General features: G+C 42.6%; 1 protein-coding gene across 1 annotated transcript in view; it reads left to right on the top strand.

Annotated features, from left to right (window-relative positions):
• The window catches only part of spryd7b (SPRY domain containing 7b), a 33,545-nt gene that overhangs the window by 9,690 nt on the left and 2,174 nt on the right, over positions 1-21,681 (top strand). The window contains exon 4 of the mRNA XM_084309636.1: positions 7,019-7,121. Coding sequence (XP_084165762.1) covers positions 7,019-7,121 — 103 coding nt within the window. The remainder of the gene's footprint in view (positions 1-7,018; positions 7,122-21,681) is intronic.

Genomic DNA, 21,681 nt, shown 5'->3' on the forward strand with positions numbered 1-21,681 from the left:
TAAATGACTAAATGTAAATTAAGTGGAAATGAGTTCATAGTTCATACAGTATTTAGCTGCATGATATGGAGGGATTTCCCTACTTCTGCATTTCACGTCCTTACTTCTGGTAAATTTGTAGTGCCAGTGTGGATATCCCCCCATCTGGTAGTTTATAAGAGACTATCATTCTAGCATTTAATTATATACATTAATTTATCAAAATTGTCAGCAGCCTACACACCAGTGCCTCCTCTTACTGGGACAGAGAGATGGAACAGCTGGCTACTGTGAGCGGTGTTGTTGACATGCTGATAAAAGCATAAGCTAAATTACTAAATGTAAAGCAAAGGTGCCCTCACCAAAGCAACATGGTTCCAACCCAAATCGTAAAATTACCCCAAAATGTTAGGAACCGTTCAGCTAGATTTATTAACACGACTTACCTGTTGCTAAATGAACAATCCTGTCCCCAAATTCTTCCAAAGCAGCCGGCTATGTCCTCTGCAAATTTAGCTAAATCTCAAATTATTTCAAAGCAGCTGGGCATCTACCTCCTCTGCAAACCAAACCCACACAGAAGGTGCTGAATGCAACACAAAAGTTGTCGTTGTCAAGGCAACACTTTATGGCACAGGCAGTGTCCTTATCACATTCTAATATCACATTGGCCAAAGTGCAAATGTAAGAGAGGCGGCCTATGGCCACGCCTCTTAACACTTTCGACGCCAGCGGTGTAAGCCATCCTTGTACTCAATGGGCCACCTCAATGGGCCACCGCTTTAAGAGATAGGGATGCATGGCAGTGTTTGCAGGGCTATATCTATATTATAGCTATGGAGACAATACTATGGCTCATTTGACATCAACTATCCATCATTCAATATGTGAATTTTTTTTTTCATGTTTGCGTGTTATACCGTAGTGAATATTGTATAGTTTCAGAGTGATCCTGGCTAATTCCTGAAAACGGCGCTATGGAGCAAATACGTGAATTTTGCTAAATGTGTTGTTGTTGCTCGCCTGGACGCTATTATTTCCAATTCAAAGGTATATAATAGGTATTATGTTTCATCATGAATGCATGAAGGGGCGGGGTCGTTTTTTTATGCTTTGATCGTCAGCAACGGCATACGTTTTGGAGTACGTTATATGGTCGCTGGGATCGATGTGAAATCATGGTTGGATCAAAGTAGGATTGATGTCATATAGTCCTTACCTTTACTAGGAGGTATCCCAAAAACAATATTCCAATTGTCTGATAGCGATTTCCAGTATTGGTGTCCACTGGGTCCCCGACATAATCCGGCACAACACATGCATCGAGGGGCATTGGACGCGTTTCAATGTGATCGGGTGAACCGCTAGACTGGCCTGAACCAAAATTCTGCACCCGGAGGGGTTTAGATATAACACATGGTGTGCAATAAGGTTTCAAAGGGTGGGCGATACTGCCACCTAGCAGGATGCGGCCGGTATTGCACTCTAGCGATCGAGAATGATTTCCTATGGTAACACTGAGGTCCGTGGGCCGGAAATGAATAAAAAAATCGAATAAAAGAAATAACGATGAAAACCCAACTATCCTCGGTTCTGGCGCAGAATGTGTTAACAATTCTAGCAGTTTACTTCATTTGTTTGAGCTTGCAAGTTGTGGTGACGACGGATGCCGTTACTTTTGCCAGTTGGCCACCACCACAGCAAGCCTATTCAATGAGACGTCTTTAATGTCATATCCCTGTAGAAGTCCTTTTGTTTTCACTAACTAGAGCTAGGTCCTGTGTTGTGTTTTGTATGATGATGATGTTGTGGTGGTAATGTTTTATTGTGACCATGTATAGAATATTATTTTGTATGAAGAATAGCTGCTGCTAAATGTTACAGCTAATGGGAATCTTAATAAATGAAATGAGGTAGAGCCGTCATCTGTCTAATCCTACGGTTCCAAGTTTGATTCTGGCTCCTCCCGGCAGTGTGTCTAAGGGTCCTTGAGCAAGACACTTAACCCCTAACTGCACCTTCCGTGGTGCCAGCGTCTGTGTGTGAATGTGAGGTATAAGCTGCAAAGAGCTTTGGATAAAAGCATTACATGCAGACCATTTACCATTCCATTTACCAAATTAAACAATATTGCTGTTGGGAACACTGACTGAAAATGACAGCACATACAATATGCTATATCGGCACAACCAGCCGACCTCGAGTTGCAATACAGAAGGCATACAAAAGGCAAATCCAGATATAATATAATCTATTTGTTTTAGACTAAAGGAAATCAAATCATGGACAGCTGATGACAATGTACAGCAGTGAACTTACATCACCATCAGCATATTTTCACTCACCGCTAACTAAGAGATAATAATAGGACCAGACGAAAGGTGGGGTGTCCTTTTTAATAGGAGGCCAACCTGTCCAACAGAGACTGCTGCCGTATGGGAAATAGACTCTTGTTCCTCTTTCATGCCATCAATTAGCCGTTCCATGGCGGACCCTAAGGTTTCTGTTTACCACTTGGGGATATCGTCTAGACAACGGAGAGCCGTTGACGAGCTCAGAAATTTAACTTGAAGATGGAAAATAGCGTAGTTCCTTACCAATATTTATCCAATATCTACATATAATAGAACATTGCCACAAGTAACGTCTTTACCACAAGCAACCGTGCATGGTTGCCTCCGCCGTAGGTGTGTGAGTGAATGGGTGAGGCATAAGTTGTTAACCGATTTGGATAAAAGCGCTATATAAATGCAGTCCATTTCTATAAAAGTATAATAAAGTGTGGACTGTGCTGAGAAAACACTCTTGACAATCCACAACATCATTGAAGTAGGAATTGGGGAGGGGTCTAAAACTCTCGAATTTACCCTTTAAATATTGTCAGACATAAATCTCCAAAGAATGTAGAGTGATGAAATATTTGCGACGGCGTTGCCTAATCTGTAAGCAGCAACCCAAGGCTCATTGTTACCGAATGTAAAGGCTCACAGTATGGCCAGTGAACAACATTACACCCGCGACTGGGCGTTCATCACTCCAGCCCTAATTAATATGCATAGTATGCTCTTTATGTAGCATGCATTAACTACCAATATGGCACATTCCATAAACCCTGATCATTGGCATGTGGCGAGTGTTTGATTGCGGACACCTGGTATTTACCTGTTACGATGGCCATATGGTAATGTCATAGATACAATTAATTATCCATCCAGGGTGAAAATTACTAGACATTTGTGGCAATAGCAGAGCAATGTGCAGCAGTAATGACCTATTGTAATGGAGACGAGGAGTGAGCTGCAACTGTTTATTTACGTGTCATTCACCATGCACATCCAAAACCTTGATTAACGAGAACACACGTTTCTGCACATAGTTTCACTAACAGCAAAAGGAGTGAAAGTCTGGTTTAGGGATGGTGTTTGAGGCTATTGGTCCACCATGATTAGTTCTCTATTGCTGGGGGACAAATCTTGTGCACAGTGAGAAAAAGTTGGCAAAAGACTACACGCGTCCTGGTTGTTGCAATAGCAACACCTACTGGACGGTTGGGGCACCTGTTCAGCAGGGAGGCGATCTGGGGGAGATGGCGTGCCGTGAACCTCCACATGTGTTACGTTCTCCCAGTGAAACTCCTAGCTGTTGGGTGAAAAGGGCATAGGGCAGCACAACAACCAGGGAGGGAAGTGGCGTAACAACTAAAATTGGGGGATACGAAAAAAGGTTAAATGATTTTCACCTTGCTGCACACTCTGCCCCCCCCCGATGTCGCGCCCAAAAGTCTCAAGAGAAGTCTGCTCACTCCACCGCCATGATCCATCTTGATAATGGCAACTGACAAAGACTAACAAGACCTGGGGTCTCATTTATAAAACTTTGCGAAGAATACACACAACATTTTTGCGTACGTAGGAATGAGGAAACCGTTTGTATGCCTAAAAATATTCAGATTTATAAATCTGTGCGTACGCCTACATATACACAAATACTCTTTATGAATCCCATTCAACTTGAAATTGTGCGACACATGAGCGAGCCTCGACGCCCACCCTGTTAACTCTGTTTTGCATCTGATATCACGCGTTACTCATTCACTCTATGAGTAAACTGAGTAAACATTCCTTCGCCCACTGTGAAGTTGATTAAATAGGTTATCATTTTGAAGGCATGTCTGCATCAACCTACTAATACAATTGATAAGAAGTCATAGTGGCGGTAAACCTCTGAATCAATGTCATCATCCATTTTCTATTTTAACCATAACCTAATGTTAAGAATAACCTTAATTTTAACCATAATAGTATTGGTGTGTGTGTACTGTAGTGTAGTGGTGAGAATACTTCTCTGCGACTGCAATCATTGTTAGTTCAACTCCCAGTCGCAACGTTAATTTATTTTTTGTTTTGGACTTTTTGGATAAATAGGTAAATAGATTATGGCGTTACATATTAACATTTTCTGATGAGAGCGTGTTGCAACCCACCATCAATCAGGAGAAAAGTATTATGAATATGATCTTAATTCCACATCCTCATCAAACAGTCACTGTCCACTGTCTCTCCAACGGCGCTAAAGCAGTCATTACGTACGGATACAAATTTGCTTTAATTACAGCAATGACGGTATTTCCACACATGCAGGGCTTGAATAATAATAAGGAAATTGGTCTGAAACTTAATCACTCTCTCTCTCTCATTCAGGTTTAATTTAGATACCAAGCATCAAGATGTCAAATCAAGGCACAATGAAATATGAAATATAAACCAACATTTTCGCCCATTATGTTTGGGAAACCGGACATTAGGGCTGGGCGATCTAACGATAACGCTAAATATCGCGATATATTTTAATAATCGATATCGAATATCGAAAACAAGAAAATATCAAAAAATCGTTTTTTTAATTTTTTTTTTTATAATTTTTTATAATTTTCTTTTTACCTGCAACAGGGCAGTTTTAAACCCAGAGACAGTGGACAGACTTGTCTTTCTTGCCTGCAACTTAAAGTAATGGCTTTGCTTGTCCAAATGACAATACTGACCAAATTGAGATTTATTGTTCTCTTGTCCATTTATTTAGTTTGCTTTCTAATTTAAAATACAGTTTGAAACCGTCTGTACACAGTAGGCTATGTGTGCTAGCAGAGCTAGTCGCCAGTCGCGAGTCACGGTGCACAGGTGGTTTGTCCGCCTAAATATTAAAGGCAACCTACTTGTGTCTAGCCACGCCCAACTTGCGTCTAGCCACGCCCCCGCGGAGCGTAGCGCAGAGCTTGCGGAGCTCTGTCGCGGCAGCATTATGCAGCAGTAATTCCCCCTCTTTTAACATCGACAACTAGCTCAACTGGTAGCGCCGCCTTGCTGTGGATCCTGCGGTCCATTGGTGACAAGTTCGATTCCCTTCATTTTTTTTTTTTTTTTTCTTTTTTAACGTGCATTCTTTCGCCGGTTACGTTTAGGCATGTTAAGTTTAAGCATTGTTTCGGAGTTGGTTATGGTTAGGGTTAAGGTTAGGCATTGTTTCGGAGTTGGTTAAGGTTAGAAGGGTTAAGTTTAGGCGCTGTTTCGGAGCTGGTTAAGGTTAGAGTTTGTCTTAGAGAATGGCAATATTCTTTCGGAGTTGGTTAAGGTTAAGGTTAAGTTTAGGCATTGTTTCGGAGTTGGTTAAGGTTAGGGTTAAGGTTAGGCATTGTTTCGGAGTTGGTTAAGGTTAGAAGGGTTAAGTTTAGGCGCTGTTTCGGAGCTGGTTAAGGTTAGAGTTTGTCTTAGAGAATGGCAATAGACAGCCTATTTCCGCGCTGCAGCTCTCTCGCGCTGCCGCGGTCACATGGGCGTAGTGGCCAATCAGAGAAACGCTAAACACAAGTAGGTTGCCTAAAATATTCACGCGGTTTGTCCACCAAAAAAGCGCTAAAAGATAGAAAAGAAACTAGCAGAGCCAGAACTGTTCAACTCCCCTGGAGCTACAGCCAGCAGAGAAGCCGGTTTACTTTCGCTTTCAAACCAGCTGCAGCCTGAGAATTGGAATGTGAGGGGCTGTAACACTAAAGATGGCGGCAACGACAAAGAATTGCTGCAAAATAAACATACATCTGTTTATAAAAAAAATAAATAAAAAATTTACTTATAACAATTTCAATAATTATCGATATCGAGAAATATGATAACATTATCATATCGTTATCGCGATATGATTTTTTGCCATATCGCCCAGCCCTACCGGACATTGCTGCAAATTGTCTTTTGATGTTAACCTGTTCACCCACAGTGTAAAGAAACCTAATGTACCGACTTGTCAGGTTAATTATGCCATCCAAGACAACCGGCATGGTGGAGCTGAGGGATAGTTGAGAGATCCCGACCCGTCGGCCAGTTCTCTCTGGAACGTACCGGTTGCCATGAACAGTGGTCAAGAGCATGGCTCTTGGGAATCTAAATTGGCATATTAGCCAGTCGTCATCATGAGCCAAGAAATCCTTGTGGACCCTAGAGACCCTTTCTCTCCCATGTGCATAAGTCTTCAAGTAGTGCCAGTGCATCCATAGGTCACATTGCATCACGCACCATTGTTACCAATACCATTCATATAAGGCAGCGAAAATCTATTTAATTGCTTCGCACCATGTTACAATTATTGGTGTCACACCAATAATCAGCCTGAAATGGCATTTGTTAGATTAAGAATGGAGAGATGCTGTAGGACAAATGGTAGAGTTAACTAGGCATTACTGAAAAAATGGGGCGGTTATGAATAAAGTCACATAGAGGTTTTCTCATCTCTGCTCACGGAGTTGGCCATTTGAGTGAAATGTTTCCTAAACAGTCGATCACCACACTCTGATTTAGAGCGCATTCCAGTTGAGTCAAATTGGTACTTAGTTTCCAGCTTAGCTGTATGGGAAGGAGGTCTAGCTTACTCTGCAACCTTTAAACAGAGTAAATGATTGTGCATTGTTCATAACTAGATCATGTGTTGAATATATTGATATTTGTTTATTTAAAAAGTGAATGACTTGTCCTTTTTCTTTTTGTGTTTTTAGGGCATCACATATGATCACGTGGAGCTGAATTTGTATTTGAATGGGAAGCACATGCATTGTCCTGCTTCAGGGATCCGAGGCACCGTGTTCCCTGTGGTTTATGGTAAGATTACATGTTGAAACACTGTACCTGGTTGTTTATGATGAGTATAGCAACAGTAACAGTGTATTGCACTACCAAAGCTACCTAGCATGTCCTATATGCTCTGTAAATAACTATGTACAGATACCGAGATGTCACACCATGTTACCTGTTACCTGTTATTGCACAATGTTATTTTTATTGGATTCTATTATATGTTGTACCACTGTATTGCACTTTGTTGCGGGCAAGACCACCCGCATTTCATTGTATACTTGTATGCCGTGACAAATAAAACTCTTGACTTGACTTGACTACATGTTGAGACACTGTGTACCTGGTGGTTTATGGTAAGACACTGTACCTGGTGGTTTATGGTAAGACACTGTACCTGGTGGTTTATGGTAAGACACTGTACATGGTGGGTTATGTTAAGATGATACACACATTGATGCAGGTGACTCAGGTGTGTTATTACTGGGTATTCAGAATAATCTTGAACGCCATATTTCTATGTTGAACCTAAGCAGTTGAACTCATTACTGAAACATTTATATTGTTACACTTTTCTTCCACTAGAGGGCATTTTATCTACACCCTCATAAGAAATGTCTGCTTGATTTGGGCCTCAAGCTTTAGTTTACTGCAAGACTTATCACATGTTATTCTCATGGCCCAGGACAATTCAGGTTATATTTGTTAGCAGCAACAAGCCAAAAAGTTTAACCCCAAAGTATGTGACTCTGAACGACACCACTGCATTCATGGTAGGTGTTTGTGCTCCTCTTAGCTGTTGGTCTGTGTGTACAAAAAAACAAAAACATTGCTTGCCATGGCATGGTGCATGGTGGAGACATAACATTCTCCACAATGACACGGTGATGATATTGGTGTGCCAATACATGACAAATATCACAGCAATCAACCAGATGGTGACACTATAATCAAAGGTCAAAATGTAAAACTCATTATAGCCATAACTCGTACACCGTAAGTGTGATTTGACATGATACTTTGTACATAATATGTCCGGACTCTCGATACTCATGAAGCTTGCTGTGAAAGAAAGAAAGAAAAGCGTAAAGGACTGTATGAAGACTAACTCTGTGTCTGTTGTTTAATTTTTGCGAATAGCGCCACCATGTGGGTAAATTAACACAAATCTTCCCTATCATGGACCAAAGACATTATGTTGTGTCATATTCTGGTCTCCTCTGTGAATCGTTGTGGGTTTTAGGTTATACAGTGGACTCTCCATCATAATACTCTATCAGAGTCTGATATATGTGGTTTCATTACAGATGGCATTCAAGGCTCGTCCCTGAGGTTGCAAAGAAAATAACTTATGGCCTGAAACAATCACCCTCCTGTCACATGTGAAAATGCAGAAAGGTGCAATTTTAGCCACTCTCTCCTGACTCATTATATACTATGTAAGTTAATGGGAAAATCTGACAGAAAAGCCACTGAAATTGCACCTCTCTGCATTTTCACATATAGTGACAGGAGGGTGATGATTTCAGGCCACATTTTCTTTGCAACTTCAGGAACGAGCCTTGATAGTGGCTTGATAGCCTCTTCCTATGTAGTGACCAGAGGGTGATCATTTAGAATGGACTAGAATGTCAACCACACATCCCATACCAGAGGTTTCTCCCAGAGCACTAAGCTCAGGCAAAGTAATACATTTTACATTCAATAAAACCTCAGACTCCCACCTCCAGTGTTCAGCCAAAAATGTCTCTTGCCAAAAAGTAGTAAGTTTACATTGTAACACACCTCCTTGAATGCACCAATGATAGAAGATGTCATATGATGGCATAGTTATAGGAAAGAGTCGTTTTAAAGGGCCAGTTCACCCCAGAATAAAAAAACAAAAACAAAACGCATCCTCTGGAGTGTCAGTGTGATTTGCGTCTTGCAGATATCTGCCATAGAGATGTCTGCCGTTGCTCCCAATACAATGGAGCTGAATGGCATTGGGTTTGTTGTCTCCTCATCTGCTTGCTGCATGACGGAGAGAGGTGGATATGAGGTCCAGGACCTTCTCCAAAGAGAAGATGTGCATGAAGACAGAGAAAGAGGTCTTTTCGCAGAGAGGTAGATATGAGGTCCAGGACCTTCTCCAAAAAGAAGATGTGGAGCGACCATCCATTTAAGCCTATAGCAATCTGCCCCTGGAGCGACCATCCCTTTTAAACCTATAGCATTCAGTTGTCATCATAGCATCACAGGGGAGGGCAGGGTAAAATAAGTAACAATAAATTATAGAGAATAAAAATATGAGATTTTTTTTATATAAATAAAAGTAGGACTAGGGATGCTCGATATTGGCTTTTTTACCGATATTGACATTGTCCAACTCTTAATTTCCGATACCGATATCAACCGATACCGATATATGCAGGGCCCCCCCCCCCCCAAAAACGGAATAATTTCAGGTAATTAACATTACATATCTCTTGTTGTGGAATTAACACAACATTATGCATACTTTTGACAATAAATAAAATCAGAATTTGTTCTTATTTGCTTGCCTGGGTAAATAAAGGTTATAGAAATGCTTCCCACCTGCGGACACTGCCAATTGTGTTAGTTGGAACATCTGACCAAGCCGGAAGTACCGCTAACAGGGATTGAACCAGAGTCTTTGTGGTGGTAGATGAGTGCTTTTACCTCTACGCTACCCGGATGCGTGTATGCTTTACCCAATGCAGTTGTGTTTCCGCATTCGAGTTTTGCGCTCTAATCAGTCAGGCTTCAGGACTGGTCACTCCACAGAGACAGCCCTCATTGCGGTCACAGAGGCACTTCACTTAGCAAAAGCGAAAGGCCTCTCCTCTGTCCTGATTCTCCTAGATCTATCTGCAGCCTTCGACACAGTCAACCACCAGATCCTCCTTGCGGCCCTCGCAGGAATGGGAGTGGCTGGCTCTGCGCTGACATGGCTGTCATCATACCTCAATGACCGCTCCTACCAAGTGTCATGGAGAGGGACCCTGTCGGCCACCCGCCCCCTGCGGACGGGTGTCCCCCAGGGCTCGGTTTTAGGACCCCTTCTCTTCTCCCTCTACACTAAATCACTGGGTAACATTATCACGTCTCATGGCTTCTCCTACCATTGTTATGCCGACGATACTCTACTCTTCCTCTCCTTCCCTCCCTCAGATATCCACGTCTCTGAGCGGATCTCGGCCTGTCTGTCCGACATCTCCGCCTGGACGACGACCAACCACCTCAAACTGAACCTAAGCAAAACAGAATTGCTCCACCTGCCGGCCAAATCCTCCCCCCTAACCGACCTTTCAATCACAGTCGAGAATGCAGCTGTGACCGCGTCCCCGACCGCCAAGAACCTTGGTGTTGTCCTCGACGACCAGTTGAACTTCTCTGCTCACATCGCAGCGACGACCAGAACCTGCCGATTCCTCCTGAGCAACGTCGGAAGGATCCGCCCCTTCCTGACAAAAGAAGCCACCCAACTCCTCGTCCAATCAACAGTCATCTCCCGCCTCGACTACTGCAATGCACTGCTCGCTGGCCTCCCGGCCACTGCCACTAAGCCTCTTCAACTCATTCAGAACGCAGCGGCCCGCCTGATCTCAAACCTACCGAAGTCGGCCCATGTCACCCCACTTCTTAGGGACCTGCACTGGCTCCCCATTGCTGCACGAATCCGCTTCAAGGCCCTCGACCTAGCATACCGTGCGGCAAAGGGAACCGCTCCCGCCTACCTCCGGTCAATAGTCTCTAACTACACACCCTCAAGACCCCTACGCCAGGGTTTCCGTTAGAAAAAATTGTTGCCGGCCTCAGTGTCCGGTAGACAAATGAGAGAAATTACGGTCAGAGTTTGAGCTTAAAAACAATTGATAGGCAAAAGAATGACAACAAAACAAAAGAATGTCAACAAAACAAAAGAATGTCATCATCAAGGCATGTAGATTTATAATATTTTTACTTAAAACTAGGCTACTTTTGCGTATAGTCATTATATTCCAAATAAAATAAGTCCCGAGACTCCGTGCTGCTGCCGACTTTAAATCAAATAGGTGTCTGTGGGCAGTCGCCCGACATTAATAAACAGCAGTCTGTTATAATCACATTTTTATGAGCTAACGAATTCCGTTATATTGGACATTTGTATTAATTATATCAAGCGAAGAACTGAGAAATTTGGCAGAGAGACGGCAACATTATCGTGGGTTTGCGTGACGACTCTCTCTCTCCACCTCCCAATGACTTATTTGCAAGAGTATGTCGATGCAGAGCAGCAGATTCAGCTGTTTTCTGGCTCTATCTGGGGACCGCTCAGCAGCGCCCCCCACCCAACAGCTGAATTGCCAATGGCTGAATTGGAGTACTGCACTGTGCCGCTGCTGCTCCGGCTCTGCAGCTGCACATTATTTTCACCGGACATTAAGACCGGAGAGATTAAATATGTCGGACTTCAACAGATTTTGCCGGTCAAATACCGGTAATTACCGGCTAACGGAAACGCTGCCCTACGCTCTGCATCTTCTGGCCGCCTCAGACCTACTCCTATCCAAGCTCCGGGAGGGTCATCAAAGAGAAGTCGCCTATTCTCAGTCCTTGCCCCACAATGGTGGAATGAACTACCCACCCCAGTTAGGACAGCCGAATCACGTCCAATCTATCGCCGTCGACTAAAGACTCACTTCTTCAACCATTATCTGAATTAGGGCTGGGCGATATGGCCTAAATATGATATCACGATATTTTCTGACCTTTCGACGATACGCATCACGATGTTTTTCTTTTTTTCCCCAAACAATTCATTATGAGGCTTACCAAGACAGTATTTGAGTTTGCAAGCTAACATTAAAGACAAAATAAAATACCCATGCATTTAGCATTTTTATATTATATATTAGATTTAGATTATTGGATTATTAGATTATATATTGCATATATTTAGCAATGAGATATTATATGATTTAGATATGAAATATGATGAATTGAAAATGGGGGACCCTGATGTAAACAAGACGAAAGTCTTTCTCTGGTCTGCATCCTCCAGTCCACTGTTGTTGTATTGAGCTGTACTGTATTGTACCCATGCTGCAATCTGTTAATAACGTTTTCATTCATTCAGACGGCAAACAGAATAATTTTGATTGACAGTCGAGTGCCAATTACGTCACACCGCTTGCACCCGCCCTGCTGTTCTTAGCACCAATCGGCAAGCGCGTATTAATTTTTTACTTCCGCCGTTGGAGAGCTCAATGACAACAACAATGGTAGCGGTAGCTCCCCGCGGCCGACGTTTAGCTTTTAGCTCCGCAGGATGACTAAACGACTGGAGGCATAATGATTTTACTGCAACGGATGTTATAATAAAAGCCTTTCCATACATCTGTCTGATTGAAAACTTTATTAACAGACCGCAGAATGGGCACAACTGAGTCAGCACGGGCTGAGATATGAACGACTAATGCTTGCTATATCTAGGTCGACCTCGGACGTTGCTATGTAAATACGCTGATGTTATTGAACGTGTAACTATATAACGTTAATGCCACAAAACGAATGCCTTTGTTATCATAAGTAGTAACTTTGATGCAGTAGTGTGTGTGTGGGGCGGCGCTGTTCAAAAGTTTCAACGTGTGGACCAGATTGACGCGACACAATCCTCTTGGACAAAACATCACGATATCCACGATATGTTTAAAAAGTGTATCGTTAATGAACTGTACCCGATATTTATATAATATCGTCATATCGCCCAGCCCTAATCTGAATTATAAAAAAAAATATCTAACCCTAACTAACCGTACTGTCATGCACTTGTCCTAATAAACTAACCTACACTGTAGCACTCAACACTTTGATGAACATTGTTGCTCAGCTGATAAGAGTTGTGCCCTTCCTGATGGCTTGTCGTACAGAACTTGTAAGTCGCTTTGGATAAAAGCGTCAGCTAAATGACTAAATGTAATGATTGGCCATGTCATGTGACATATGCGCCAATCGTGGGACAGCACGTTCTGCCCCTATTTCCGGGTCTAACAGCCTGCAAACTACCTGGCGTTCTATCGCCATGCTCTAAGACAAACTCTAACCTTAACCAACTTCGAAAGAGTGCCTAAGCTTAACTGTCGAAAGAAGGGCAGGCGTTCTATCGCCATGCTCTAAGACAAACTCTAACCATAACCAACTTCGAAAGAGCGCCTAAGCTTAACCAGTGTAGACACTTGCGGTCCCACGATTGGGCGTACATGTCACATGACCAGAAATGACCTGGCCTTTTATTTTCTTTCTCGCCACTCTCTACCAGACAGCAGATTGTCTATCATTCAAGTAGAGTTAGGCTGAGGGGAGAGAGAATCTAAACCTTTTGGCATTGAACCTTGTCGGTTTTTATTTTTTATTTTTTTTAGGTGCGAATGTGTGTATAGGGGTATGTGTTTGTGGGCATTCATGCTTATTACTGCACATATAAAGCCTATTTGTGTCGGAGGGTGTGTGTACATACATGTATATCTACTTCCTATTATTTAATCTAAAGCCTATTTGATTACTGTGGACATTATACTTTTTAGGCTACATGTGGTCATTGTGGTATTAGCTCTCCAAGAACATGAATTTTTGATAATTAGTGTGGTACTGGTAGGCTTGTTTGCATGCACATGGCTACATGAATGTGTGTGAGTGCACATGCATTCGTGGACAGGCATGTGTGTGTATGTGTGAACACACAGTATGTATGCATTTATTATTATTTCTCCTAAAAAGCCTACTTACTGCGCAGATAGGTGCAGCACGTATACGCATGCATTTAATATGATTTCGCTTAAAGCCCATTCACTGCGTTGGTATGAATACTGCATTTACTATTTCATCTAAAGCCTTTTTTTTTTTTTTTCTTTATGCATGGGCAGCAGGTGCACGCACACACTTATTATTATTTCACTCGAAGCCCATTTCATGTGTCTAAGTGCAGCATTAACGCAGGCACACGTGCAATACATATATGCACTTTATTGCAGTTATTAGTTCATATAAAGTCCATCTGCTAAATGTGAGACATTTACTTGTGGCCATGTCTGATGTCATAGCTTCAGTTTATAGGTTTAGTTCAAAAAGTTGTAAAAATCTCTCTGCTGGACAGAGACCACGAAACTCGGGAGACACAGGGGGGACTTTATGCACATCCCACACCAGGTGGGATGCAGCTTAATCTCCAGATAGGAGAAGTTATAAAAGTAGGAAAGCTATCCTGCTGGGAGTATAGAGGGAAGGTGGGTGGGCATGTAGGGGGGGGAAATAGACGCATGGGTGGGTTCATACGGGTGGATTTGGAGGGGTGGGATATGGACAAGGGCGGATGTAGGTATATTGTTATTGTTTGTTTCCCCTTTATTTTATTTTTTTATTTTTTTTACCCCCCCTTCCCTCTTCCTTTGGCTCAGAAATCTCATCAGGTCTTGGAATGTTGTGGCTCCCTACATAAAATCTCAATATGATTGGTCAGGGTAAGAACCTTCGCTTTATCTCTTGGCATCTGAAGGGTGCCAACCAGCCTGTAAAAATTAATAAAGTAATGAATCATCTAAAGCAACTCAGGGGTGACATTTTCTTTTTGCCGGAAACTCATCTTCGGTCGACAGAGGTTCATCGAATCAAGCGCCCCTGGATAGGGAATATATTTCATTCTAAATTCTCAGCTAGAGCAAGAGGTGCTGCCATCCTTATAAATAAAAATATCCCCTTCGAGTTATCAAATTCTATTGAAGACCCTAATGGATGATTTGTGATTATTTCAGGTAGGCTATGTGGTACACCTGTGATTATGGCATGTGTCTATGCACCTAACTGGGATGATGACAAATTCATATCCAATTTCTTCTCCTCCTTTCCCAAGGTAGATGACCACTATTTAATTATTGGTGGTGACTTTAATCTGGTACAGGACCCCACCTTAGATAGGTCGTCGTCCAACCCCCACTTCATATCCAAATCAGCTAAAATTCTCAACACATATAAAAATAGTTTAGGTTTATTCGACCCCTGGAGAGCTAAACCACATTCAAATAAAGCTTTTTCTTTTTTCTCACATGTACACCACTCTTATTCGCGTATTGACTTCTTCCTTTTGGACAACCGCTACCTGTCAGATGTACATTCCTGTGAGTACCACAGTATTGTGATCTCAGACCACGCCCCCACCTCAGTCGATATGACCTTTTCTAGATATGTCCCCCCTTTCCGACAATGGAGGCTCAACTCATCAATGTTGGCCCAAACTCCTTTCAAGGAATTTCTTGGGGTACAGATTTCCTTATTTATAGACACCAATGACTTTCCCGAAATCTCTAGGTGCACCTTATGGGAAACCTTTAAGGCATATATGCGGGGTCAGGCTATTTCTTTTATCTCCATCTTAAATAAAACAGAAAGAGCTGATCTGACTGCAACCGCAGACCATATAGCTAGGGTTGATAGCCTTTACGCCTCAGCCCCTACCCCGGCCCTTTATAAAGAACGTCTTCAACTCCAATCTAAATTCAATTTACTGACTACAAATAAAACGCAGAAGCAGCTATTCTTGACCAAACAGCGGTTCTTTGAATTTGGTGACAAGGCGGGGAGACTGCTTGCTCACCAAGCACGTGCCACATCCCTATCCAGACTGATCCCCAAGATCCGATCTACGACTGGTGATGTTATTTTAGACCCTGTAGAGATTAATAAGACGTTCCTTGCCTTTTATTCAGAACTGTACACCTCACAGTGCTCTTCAGACATATGGGAAGGGGACAACCCTCTAGAGGAGATTGCCTTCCCCAATATTGATTAAGACCTAGCTAAGGCACTGGGCGGTCCGATTAAGATTACAGAAATACTGGAAGCAATTACATCTCTACAGAATGGTAAAACACCGGGCCCAGATGGGTTCACTGTGGAATTTTTTAAGTCATTCTCTACATCCATCGCACCAATTCTCCAGGAAATGTATAACGAGTCCTTTTCGAAGGGTCGCATGCCCCCAACTATGTCTGAGGCCTCGATCTCTCTCCTGCTCAAGAAAGACATGGACCCTCTTCTATGTGGCAGCTATAGACCCATTTCACTTTTAAATGTAGACTTAAAAATTCTATCCAAAATCCTAGCCAAACGTTTACAACAGGTATTACCAAGTTTAATCTCAATTGACTAAACAGGATTCATGCTCGGTAGACACTCCTTTCATAACACTAGAAGGCTTCTTAATATCCTCAATTCCCCTAACTCTATGTCACCAGAAGTAATTGTCTCCCTGGATGCAGAGAAGGTCTTTGACAGAGTGGAGTGGGGCTACCTCTTCTTTATACTGCTGAAATTCGTTTTTAGCCCTGACTTTATTGCCTGGATTAAGTTACTCTACACTCACCCAGTCGCCTCAGTCCATACAAACGGACTTCACTCAGCCCCATTTCCCCTTCATCGAGGCACCAGACAGGGCTGCCCCCTTTCCCCCCTTCTGTTCGCCCTAGCCATCGAACCACTGGCCATCTGGTTAAGACAGGAAGAGAGGTTTGAAGGCATCACACGGGTCGGAAAAATTCATAAACTGTCCCTATATGCAGACGACCTCCTGCTGTATATATCTAACCCGACCGCCTCTCCCTATAATTCTTAATATACTGGACAAGTTCGGGTCCTACTCAGGCTATAAGTTAAACCTTCATAAAAGCGAACTCTTTCCAATCAACTCCTCAGCCAAAAAAATACCCCGGATACAACAGATGGATTCAGATATCTAGGGGTTAACATCACCAACTCAATCCAAACAATGTTCTCGAAAAACTTCTCACCTCTTCTTGAAAAGTGCAAACTAGACTTCAACAGGTGGACATGTCTTCCACTGTCTCTAGTGGGCAGAGTCAATTTAATTAAAATGGTAGTGCTACCAAAGTTTTTATATCTCTTCACCCATATCCCAGTCCTCATTAAAAAGTTGTTCTTTAAAACACTTGACCGATTAATAAGCTCCTTCCTCTGGGGCAATAAGATCCCACGGATGAGGAGATCAATACTACAACTCCCCAAAGAGCTAGGGGGACTGGCACTGCCTAACTTCCAGCACTACTACTGGGCGTGTAACATACACAAACTTTTATATTGGATGAGGGGCACGACACACAACTTAGGCCCGGTGTGGGTCGACATGGAACTCTCTTCCTCTAGATACTCTCTTCGCTCTCTGCTGTGCTCCCAACTCCCTATGTCGGTTACTGGACTCTCTGCAAACCCAATGGTGGTCGACTCCACAAAAATTTGGATTCAAATCAGGAAAAGCCTCGGCCTCCATAGGGCCTCTGACCTCTCCCCCACTTTTAACAATCATTTATTCCTGCCCTCTTGCACTGATTCTTCCTTTCAAGTCTGGTTTGACAAAGGGATAACCACTTTTAATGATCTCTATGACCAAGGGACTTTCATGTCTTTTCCAGACCTCGTAAAGAAATTCGACCTTCCCAAATCCCACCTGTTTAGTTTCTTCCAAATTAGGCACTTCACACATAACCAGAACCCCAAATTCCCTAGTCGGCCCCCTGAAACCCTTATAGATTCACTAATGGTTCTTAACCCGGAAAAAAAAACTGCTAATCTCCAACATCTACAACCTGATTAGCTCCGCTACGGATACCCCAGGAACCGGCCCTAAGAACTCGTGGGAGCGGGAGCTGGGAATTGAACTGTCTGATGAGTATTGGAGTTGGGCATTGGACTCTGTCCACTCATCTTCCATCTGTGCGAGACACGGCCTCACACAGTGCAAGGTTATACACAAAGTCCACTACACAAACTCGAGACTCTCGAATGTACTCAACATCTCTGACGCATGTAATAGATGCAAACAATCCCCTGCCGATCACACCCACATTTTCTGGTCCTGCCCCAGCCTTGCCACATTCTAGTCTGAAATTTTTGAAACTATCGGCACAGCCTACAACCTTACTATCACCCCTGATCCTCTTGTGGCCTTGTTCGGTGTTCCTCTGCCCTCCAAAATGTCACATTCTGTTCTTGCCTTCTCCACTTTATTGGCCAGGCGACTTATTCTTTTTAAGTGGAAACATACTCAACCTCCATCTCACAATAGGTGGGTTAAGGAACTACTATTATCTATTAATCTTGAAAAGCTCAGATTCTCCCTCAAAGGCCCTACTGGCCCCCTGAATACCTTTGAGAAGACTTGGAGACCCCTTTTAAAGCACATAGAATCCTTGACATCCCTGCCTGGTTGTGACGACTGAGCCCCCCCCCACCTCTGTTTTTACCCTATTTTTATTTATTTCTTAAAATGTTTTGTCTTTTCATCTCAGTTATATTAGTATCATAGTTTTTTTATTTTTATTTTTTACTGTTATTTTTCTGTCACATATTTTTTATTTTTGTATTTTCGTGTATTATATGTATGTTTGTTGTCGCTCTTCGTGGGGTGGGGTGGGGTGGGGTTAGGGGATAGGAAAGTGAAATGGGGGGAAAAGAAAAAAAATGGAAGATGTATAATATGTATAACTGTCTGCATAATTTTGAAAACTCTTCCAATAAAGAAAGTTATTAAAAAAAGAAATTACCTGGCCAATCAGAGACACGGAAACACAACTGCGTTGGGTAAAGCATTCACGCTACCCGGATGCCCAATTGTAATAATTCTTTGCTAATCCTATATTTGCTCAGTAAGCTCTTGTTTATCTGTAAGTTAGAATGAAGCAAATGTTCTTCTGTCTGTGCTTTTAGATTATTTTGAATTCAGCAGCATCACAATACAGACTAGGGCATTCTAATTCCATGACTCCCATAATAGTTATCCAGGGGAGGAGAATGCCTTATCATAAACTACAATATCTACAGAAATGTCTTCGCTTTGTTTACAATTAGAATTAAGCTTTGAGGAAAGCAACAGTTGTGATTGGAAGATCAATAAAAGAGGGAGGGTTTTGAAATAGGTCAATAAAGTAATGCAGCAGTAGGCCACAGGATATATAACCTGTAGCAATTAGTATAGGAAAGTGTAAGAATCAATATAAACACCTGTAAAAGTAAGGGTGTATAATGCAAAAGAAACTGTTTAATGAATGCCTTCAAATATGCACCTTTTACAGGCTTTCAGGCATGGATAGGCTAGGTGGATATACACTACAGAGTACATGCAGACCACTTTGCAGTGTGTTCCGAGTATTAACTCTTCTTCAGGGAGCGATTGCATATCCAGCCTAGGGATGGGTACCGAATTCGGTACTTTTGAGGTACCGAACCGAAACACGTCGGCAGTGTGCAATCCATATCAGGATCTTTGGGGGAGCGGGGGTTGGTCAGGCGCAAAAAAAAAACTCAGAGCGCTTCCCTGAGTCTCGCAACTGCCGAGAGAGAGAGAGAGAGAGAGAGAGAGAGAGAGAGAGAGAGAGAGAGAGAGAGAGAGAGAGAGAGAGAGAGAGAGAGAGAGAGAGAGAGAGAGAGAGAGAGAGAGAGAGAGAGAGAGAGAGAGACTCTCCAGCTCACTGCCGCGGAGAGAATTACATTTGTTTTTCTTGCAGTTTTATTAAAAGTCACTCCTCATCTCCAGTAGTAAAAAAAAAATGCAACATTATCGCCACCCACCTGTCCTGATGGTCTGCCCAATTCTCAAAATCTGCATGTCACAGAAGTAGTCCCCGCAGCAGGTTGCTTCGTCTTCTTTGTAAAATCAAAATTGGTTAGAAAAACTTTCGACATTATCCTGGATGCGTCTATTTGTGCCTGCAGACTGCAGTGCAGCGCCGCCACGCTCCGAATGGTGAACGCAAGAATAGCATGCATGTTCCATGCGAATTACGAGTAGGGTATATCTGCAGTGCCGCCCGCAACCCCATAGATTTATGCTATTGTCTATTACGGTGAATTTGTGCGGAAATCATTAATACATCAAAATAGCCTAATTTTATTATTATACACGATGATGACGATATAGAAAATTACAGAAAAATTTGAAATGCATGGCAAAAGTTGCATTTATTTTCAGTAATTTAGAGACCCTCCAAAGATTCACAAATCATGTATTCAGGTGAGCTGATGTCTGATCTAAGGGAGCCATGGCTCCCCCCGTGGATCGCACCCTGCACGTCGGTACTACCGAGTATCGAATCAAGTGAGAAACCGAAAAAATAAATAAAAAAAAAACGTTTTTTTTTTTTTTTACTTTTTTTTTTTTTTTTCATGTCAACGTTCACACGCACAATATATGCTTACCTAGGATTTGACTTGATTCAACAACAAAGCAGTCGGAGCAATGACAAGCCGAAAACTGTCGAAATTGTAGTTATTTGAAGTTTGGATTTTTTCTTTTTTTACGACTGAGGTAGGTAAATAAAATTTCTTGAGACTAAAGTACCGAAAAAAGGTACCGTTTGGTACCGGTATCGATTCACGGGTACCGGTATCGGTTCAAATGTGAAAGGTACCCATCCCTAATCCAGCCTATCTGTGTTTGAAAGCCTATAAAACAGTGTAGGGTGCGTTTCTCACCCAGTTACTCAAGGTGATCCACAAACCTGGTTGTTAGCAGTTTCGTGTAGGAACTATTTCCTACTGAAGTAGACATTTTTTATACATTATTATTATTAGTTTGGTTCTAGATTGTAATGTGAGTCCCACTGTGCCTGTGTAAACAATGTGCCAAGTTGCGTGCAAAGTGTCTCAACCCACCCCATCTCAGTCTGGGCAACTGTCTGCACAGTGCTCGACAGGAGGGTGTGTGGCTGTGGGCTGGGCACTATGACTGGGGAGCAGCGTGAGTGTACCCCTGACCCCCAGACCTAACCACTAGAGTGAACCAGGAGCCTCTGAAGTGTATCCATTAAGTGTAATTATTTTGTCTTGACATACTGGAATGTAACACGCATAACAAGTGGCACACATGTGGCCATAGACTATCGGTATAACAGAAAACATCTCCGCTCCCCTTCAGAAGTTAATTCAAGACCAGACTCAAGATGGGAGGCAGATTATGCACATCACCAGACATTGAGCTGTGTGCCATGCGCCTGCTGCACCTGCTACTGCTGCCTACTAGCATTGCTAGCCTTCAACTACACCTCAGCATTCAAGTATATTATGGACTTAATATCATGTAGTAGACTAGAGCATAATTTATAATCTATTTAATAATAATAGTCACAATGGCATTGCTCCATATGCTAAATGGTCGTAAAAATTCCATTGACTTCCATAGTAAAATTGGACAGGAAGTCACTGAAATTGCTCCCATCTGTATTTTCATTTAAAGTGACAGGAGAGTGATGATTTATATTTTCTTTGAAACCTCAGGGACTGGCCTAGAATAACGGCCAGAAGTTAAAGACATGTCCCATACTGTGTTTGAGTGTTCTGATGGAGAGTCCACTGTACACGTCAGCAGGAAAGTATCATTAATGACCACTTCCCAAAGGCTCTTGATTAACTTAATCTTGGGCACCCAAGTGCTGCGTCGCAAAGCGGCCGACCCGGGTTCGATTCCCGGACCCGGCGTCCTTTGCCGAATGTCTTCCCCCCGCTCTGTCTCTCGTTCTTCCTCTCTCTCTCCCTCTACCGG

Source organism: Notolepis coatsorum, assembly GCF_963971535.1.
Source record: "Notolepis coatsorum genome assembly, chromosome: 3".
In the NCBI taxonomy this organism is placed as follows: domain Eukaryota; kingdom Metazoa; phylum Chordata; class Actinopteri; order Aulopiformes; family Paralepididae; genus Notolepis; species Notolepis coatsorum.